Source organism: Eretmochelys imbricata, chromosome 2, assembly GCF_965152235.1.
Source record: "Eretmochelys imbricata isolate rEreImb1 chromosome 2, rEreImb1.hap1, whole genome shotgun sequence".
Classification (NCBI taxonomy): domain Eukaryota; kingdom Metazoa; phylum Chordata; order Testudines; family Cheloniidae; genus Eretmochelys; species Eretmochelys imbricata.
The window spans coordinates 21,286,460-21,293,974 of NC_135573.1; the positions used below are offsets into that span (position 1 = coordinate 21,286,460).

The 7,515-nt window shown below is 42.2% G+C and overlaps 1 protein-coding gene across 2 annotated transcripts in view; it reads left to right on the plus strand.

Moving 5' to 3' along the window:
* Positions 1-2,277, plus strand: part of WASHC5 (WASH complex subunit 5) — a 34,736-nt gene extending 32,459 nt beyond the window's left edge. For both annotated transcript variants that reach the window (XM_077809800.1, XM_077809802.1), the window contains 2 exons: positions 137-224; positions 1,867-2,277. In XM_077809800.1, coding sequence (XP_077665926.1) covers positions 137-224; positions 1,867-1,923 — 145 coding nt within the window. In that variant the 3' untranslated portion in view covers positions 1,924-2,277. The remainder of the gene's footprint in view (positions 1-136; positions 225-1,866) is intronic.
* The last annotated feature ends 5,238 nt before the right edge of the window (positions 2,278-7,515 follow it).

Genomic DNA, 7,515 nt, shown 5'->3' on the forward strand with positions numbered 1-7,515 from the left:
CTACATGAATAAATATTATGTGGGAGGTTGGTATTTTTTTAACAAAACTTATCTTAGCTAGTCAAAAAGACAGTGTCCAGCTGCTTGAGTTTCATGTGTGTGTGTGTGTTTGTGTGCGCGCATTTGTGTATTATAGCCAGAAGATACCAGAAATGCCTGCTGATGTAGTGGGTGCCCTTATGTTCCTAGAAGATTATGTTCGTTATACAAAGTTACCAAGAAGGGTAAGTAAGAAAACTTGGATTCAGCATGGTGTTGGGAGAGCATTAAAATACACCATATCCTCAACTAGTGTAAACTGGCATCAAAACCGAAGGAAGTACATGGGTTTACACCAGCTGGGGATCTGGCCTATTATCTTGAAAGTATTCTACTGTTAGTCAAAAGCCCTGGCTGTAGATTTTTACTGCTTACATTTTCCAATCATTAGTTGTAATGGGAGACTGGAATTGGGTGGTCATACAATAGATGCTTTTCCTGTTATTGGGGACTAGCCTTCATGTGCGTTTTCATCTGTCCTTTTTAAAAGTTTACTTAATCCTCAGAGTCCTTTATTAAAAGAGCTAATTTTGGTTTATGCTGATGTTAGGAATAGTGGTGGTCATGCCTAGCAGTTTAACCCAGGATCAGGGTATCTCTTTGTCAAGGCTGACCAGTTAGGCATGTCAAACAAGTGTATCAAGTCCTCATCAGTGCTCAGCATAAGGAACCTTAAAGGACATATAAAAGTGAAAAAAATCTTCTGTCTGCGAATAGGTCACTGTGAAGCCTTTGTCCATACCATCTAGAAATTGATTGATTAGCAACTCTGTGTGTCAGTCCGATTGCTTTATACCATTGCTCCCATCTCTGTCACATCATCCCCACTTTGAAGGGTCATTTAGCTACTATTTCAGCTTTCTGTGAACTTCAGGACAAGAATTCACTTTCTGCTCATCCCATCTTCTAGTGATTGCGTTTGTGAGGGACATGTTACATTAAAAAAAGAGAGACAGTGGTGGTCATGGGATATTTTGCACTCTGAAATGAGGATTATGAGATAAATTGGGTGATGTTTGGGTTCTAAATCGAGAGCCATGGGTTTGGGTGGTTTCTAAATTTGGCAAAACAAATTCTTCAATAACAAATTTTACCTAAGGCAATGAAGCCTCCTTCTCAGCCTCTTGATACCAATAAACTAAAGTTTCACATGAAAGGCAGCCATGACAATTTGGATTTATAAAGTTAACTTCGCAGTTTACTATGACTCCAATAATTTATTCATCGCATGATGCAGTTCTGCATCTCACTACAAGTTGTGTCTAATACCATTTGCTATAAACTGTAACACCAGTAACAAGTTGAAAAGTGCGGGGAAGTTGCTGTTTCTGGAAAAGGGCATTGCTAAGCAGTGCTCCTGAGTCAAAGATATAGAATATTCCTCTCCAGATTATCTCCTGTTGTTCCAGCCACTTTGCACTGCCTGGCTGGCATAGCCTGACCTAGATCTCCCTGATGTTGGGGCATGAGGTTGCAGAGCAGAGTGCTCCAATGCTCTGCCAATTCTCAACTACTGTATATGTCCCATAGGGACAACAGACAATTGGTATAAGTTAGAGCATCTCGGGGGATGTTCTAACTTAAGCTGGAGCTTGCTTACAGCTGAAACTGTACCCAAACTCCTTTGCCAAGCAGATGTCTGTAGGAAAGAATCTGGGTCTCCAAGTGTGTATATATAGTAGAAACCCAGCTTGTCCACATTGATAACATTGGGCATTTACTTAGTGGGGGACCTACATGTAATATCCATGGGCAGCGTTGTTTGCTGTGTTCATGACTGGATGTTGCTATGGAATACTTAAGAGTTACTGTTCTCTGTTTCTTTAGGTTGTTGAAGCACATGTGCCTAATTTCATTTTTGATGAATTCAGAACAGTTCTGTAAATGCGGAAATAAGAATGAGCCTCTTACAATTAGCAATTACAAAACAAGTGAACTTGGAGAGGGCAGAGGAAGGAAAAAAATAGCACTTCAGAGCTATGTGTTTTCTGTGTCTAGGGGAATAACCACAAAGGTCTGAATAAAATGTAACTGTCAGCACTAGTCCATGTAACTAATCTTGTTTAAATCATGATATCATATGCAATTTCTATCACATCCAAGCAGCACACATTTTGTACTGCACATTATAAATGCTGTATGTAATTGTTTATGTACAAAATCATTTAGTTATATGTTCTAAAGAACTATTTGTGGAAGTTTGACTTTTGTATCACAAGTAAAATAATATGGAAAGCAGTGGATTTGGATTTTTTCACGTATGATGAGTTCCCTACTCAGTACCATCTTGAAGCTGAACACACATTGGAAGAGGATTTAGGCCCTGATTTAGGCCTTGCACTGCTAAAGTCAGTGGTAGCTTTGTCCTTGACCTCAATGAGCAAAGGATCAGGTCCTCAAAGAAATACAGTCTATTAGTGAAGGTTCCTGACTTGCTCCAGCACTCCAGATGTCCGCCTCCCTGGGAGTGCAGATCCAAAGATAGATTATGAAATTCGCCCCCTCCCTCAAGGTGGAGAGAGGTGTATACACTTCTTATTTTCCCTCTCGCTCCCTCTCCCCAGTTAGAAATTACAGAAACTGGGTTCAATAATAAAACAAATTTTACTAACTATAAAATGCAGATTTTGAGTGGTAAAAGGGGTAACAAACAGAACAAAGCAGATTACTAAGCAAATGAAATCAAACACACACACTAAGCTAGTTTCACTAAAGAAATTGGTTACAAATAGTATTTCTCACCCTAGATATTGTTGCAGGCAATTTGCAACGTTTCAGGGGGTTAGAATTCCAGTTATATTCCTTTTCAGACTGGACCCCTGTCTCAGTCTGGACTCCCCCCTTGCCTTCCTTTTTGCAGTCTCTAGGGCAGACAGGCCATGGAGAGGAGGAGTCCTGTTTGTCTTCTTCCCCACCCCCCTTAAATAGGGTTTACATAAGGTGGGAATCCTTTGTCTCCCAAACTTGACCCTCCCCCCCGTTGTCTTGGAAAGTTACAAGAAGTACCAGGTAATGTTTTAGTATCAGGTAACAAGACCACCTGACTGTAGGATCACAGAGTCCATGAGTCAGTGGCAGTATGGAGAGTCCGCAGGAAGGCCAAGCTTTGCACAGTTCATTGTCATTGCTGATGGGCCATCCGCCCTGTCTGGCTTTTCCATTTTTGTACCTGAAGGGTTAGCAGTGGGTGTCACCCAAAGTAGCATAGTTGAAATACAGATACATAGTCAATATTCCTAACTTTGGATACAGAAATGATACAGGCATAGAAATTGGATAATCACATTAAGTAAATCATATCCTTTCCAAAGATATATCACATAAACCATCTTGCATAAAGTATATCTCAGTTATGTCATTCATATAGTAAGCATATTTTCGTAAAGAGTATGGAATGACACATCACAATTCCCCAGCAGATATTTTAAGTCTCAAATATTTGTTTCGTTGTAATGATGACCTCTACTTGTTTTAATTGATAATACAGAAAAAGCTTTTTTAACGGGCATGTCAGGAGAACAAGGGGTGCTGGTAAATTAAAAATGCTGGTTAACTCAGAGGGAGGGGTTTGAAGTGCAGGGTAGGGGTGCAGGGCTGGGCTGTGGGGCACGGGCTCTGGGAGGGAATTTGAGTCCAGGAGGGGCTCGGGGTGCCAGATGGGGGGCAGCGCTCAACTCCAGCAGCTCCCCGCTAGCAGCTCCTTGTCCCTGCTGCTCCTGGCCGAGGCACAGCCAGGTGGCTCTGCAAGCAGGCACGCTGCCTCCATCTGCAGGCACCGCGCCCTGCAGCTCCCAAGGGGAGCACTTGGGGAGGGGGGAAGGAGGCAGCATGCCTGCAGAACTGCCTGGCCGTGCCTCTGCCAGCAACAGCAGGGACAGGGAACTGCTTGCGGGAAGCCGCCAGAGGTGAGCGCCTATGTCCCAACCTCCTTCTTCAAGCCCCCTCCCAGAGCACAACCCACAGCCCCTCCCCAGCCCCCTGCCAGCACCGCACCAACCGCACTATAAACCGGACTTTCAGTGCAGATCAGAAATGCCATTTTATAGAACTTGCCAGTTGGTGAAATGCTGGATAAAAGAGCTTTTACTGTAGCTGTTAAGTAATAGAAAGACCGCCGTTGATGATAATGTCCGAAATAATTTTAACAAAAAACATAAGACTTCGATATCAACATTGCTTGTGAAAATAATATGTTTAAAAAATTTGGTTTGTTTCTAGGTGGCCTCATTCTACTTTCATTTATTCCTGGTTTATCCTAATACAATAGGATTGAAATCAGTGCAGTTAAAATGGTGCAAAACTGCTACAAGTGAGATCAGAATCAGTCCCAAGGTATTTTTAAAGTATTTTCCACTTTAAACAATTATTTTTAAATGTGTAAAGAAGCAGTTGCAGTTATGCAGTTATAGAAACACATCAGCGGGTGTATAGATATACGGTCTTTGGAACAAGTGTCACTTCTGTGAATGATAAGGTTTTTTGTCCTTGTTTCAGTAAACTTGAGGAATTAGGGTTTACATTCATTAGAACTGGTTTAACAAAATACTATTTTAAATGCCATATTAAAAGCTGAGAAATGTTCTAAGTTTATAGTCTCCATGCACTTTTTCAATAAAATTGTTCATAAAAAGAAAGTTAATAGTTCTCACTCAGGGTTACCTCAGCTATTGCAGTAATTTCCTAAATATAAGGGGGAAACTGTGCTATCCCAGACACCTTTCTGTGGCCTCTGCTAACACATGTTGAGTGGAGGATTGTGAATTCCAGTGGGGTTTGATTGTGGCAGTTAGGCACTTAAGTCCTTTTGTGAATCGAGCTCATTGTGACTTATGAATTGAATACAAAGCACTTGCATGCACTCCAGAGATGGGATTAATTCAGTGACCATCCCTCAGTATTGTCATTGTAGTCAGAATTAAACTACCAGTTCCATAAAGAGAGTACTGTAGCTGGTATTTGTAATATTTAAATGTTTTGTACATTAATTAATAGGGGCAGGATAGCCCTAGCAGGTAGGAACAAAACTGCTTACATTTTCCAGTCATTAGTACTCACCCTCTGGTGTAGCTGATATTAATGTCCTCCTCAAAATAATATCCAGCTGCTCGAGGCCACGCTTCTTGTGATGTCTGTGTAAGTGCAGTACCTGCCAGAGGTTTGTGGCTTAACAGCATCAGAGTGTGAGAGGGATACCCCAGGCTGGTGGGATAGAGGGCTCAGTGGTCCCACAGTTTAGGTTGCACCCTGGAGACCCAGTCATACCCACCTAAACAGGGGCACCAGAACAGGGGGGGCCAAGGGTCCATGGCCCGCCCACTTTTTGAAAGTGGATGGGCCTGCCCCTCCACTTTTCACCACAGGCTCAGCCCTCCAGCCCCTCCTCTTTCCCCCGAGACCTTGCCCCCCAGCCAGGCTGGAAGTAGAGCCCGGCCTGGGAGCTTGGACAGCTGTGGGGAGTTGTGAACCCTCCACCTGCCCAGGGTGGGTGGGGGCCTGAGAGCAGGCCCTTTAGGTGCCTAAATGCCACAATCAAACCCCACTGGAATTCACAATCCTCCACTCAGCTACTGCCAAACACTGTAGGTGCCGAAGTGCCAAGTGAGTTTAAATTTTTACAGTGAAAGTTCCCAAGGCATCTATGTTCTACCTCTAGGCATGCACACTACAGCCCCGTGGCTGGCATCCAGCTGTCTGTGCTCCAGAATGATTCACAACCTGGGGGGAGGTAAATATTCCTTTGCCTGTGGGGCCCAATCCAGGAAGAATAACTGAGTTACATGAATGATTCTTCAACCACTCATGAACCATCAATAGGGAAGCTCCAGCCAATTCCCCGCAGCTCCTCAGCCTTACACCCCAGAACTGTATCATCTAACACTGGTTAGAAGCCTGACCAGTGTACGCTCATTACCCAGTCCGCCCCTCCCTGAATGTGGAGAGAACGCACAGTAGGCTTTGTAAACTGAGCTGAGTTTTCCCAAGCACTTCAGCCAAAAAACACTGTTTTAGGTAAGCTATAAAACAGATTTATTAACTACAGAAAGATAGATTTTAAGTGATTATAAGTAGCAGGCATAGAAGTCAGAGTTGATTATCTAAGAGATAGGTAGATTGATGAGATAGGATTGAAGGGATTTCCAATTGAAAGATTATTCTTCATTCAGATTACATTGCTAGGAAGAATTTCATAATATTTAACTTACAATTTATTTTTGTTCAGGTTCATCCCATTATTCCTACTTAAATGCCCTTTTAACACCCTATCAAATTTCTTTCCCTTCTTGGTGTTTGCACCTTTCATAAATTAGTGCATGGTTGCCATATGCACCATCAGTTTTTGTGCTGATTACACACTCTGAATACTGAACCAGCTTTATGATATAATCTATGACATCATAGTTAACTCATGAAAATTCTCATTTCCTGCACAGTGTGGCATAAGCACTTCCTATTGCAAGAGAGTGAGACCATGACAGAATTTTTGTTCAGGTGAGATCTATAGTCTCTCATACTCAGAATTCTCCTATTTATATTCATAGTATCATCTCTAGGTTTGTGCCTAATTTCAAGTCACCCTCCCACCCCAAAAAAAAACAAAAAACAAAAAAAACATGAGAGATTCAGAAGTTCAACTCAAACGCAAAATTGATTTTTCTCTTCTTGTATTCAGTATTCCTTTAAAGAGCATTTATCATCTCATTGGTTAAAATCAATGATCAGTATGGTATGTTAATTATCTCTATAATGCTCAAATCGAAGAATTTAGATATGTCCAGTTTTTCCTCATTGAAATGTATAAATGTAATTTAATTAGCTGACCAAAGTGAGTCCCTAAGCTCAACTCAGCAGTGTTCCCCGTCCCAGATCTCACCTCTGACCCTTTCCATGTTGTGATTGTTATGGTTGGGTCTGAGACCCTGACTGCTCTTCACCACTCTGACAGCTATAGCCTTTTCTATGAGTTGGGAGAAACTCCCCCTAGTAAGCTTGGACATTTTAATTGGCAGAGGCTGTCAGTTTGTCCTGAGTCTGAGACTGATCCGCAGTTCAGTGAAGTCAATAGCAGAATTTCCACTGATCTCACTGGGGAATCATAGAACTGGAAGGGACCTTGAGAGGTCATCTAGTCCAGTCCCCTGCACTCAAGGCAGGACTAAGTATTATCCAGAACATCCCTGACAGGTATTTGTCCAGTGGATCTGGCTGATTGTTAAAATATGCTTCCTATCATCTGTACACATCTATTTCCCCTCTCCCCCAGGCTGGCCCTGCTCACTAGTCTTACAGACTCCTAAGGTTGAAGACAATATAACAGAGACTCATGAAAATGCACTCCAACTGTTAAGCAAAGGTTTATGTTTAAGACACTGCAAGAAGCTTGGCTTCTGGTAGCTGGCAAGCTGGATATTATTGTGAGGAGGAGATTAGTATCAGCTACACCATCAGGTGAATACTTTTCTATCCAAGTCTCTCACT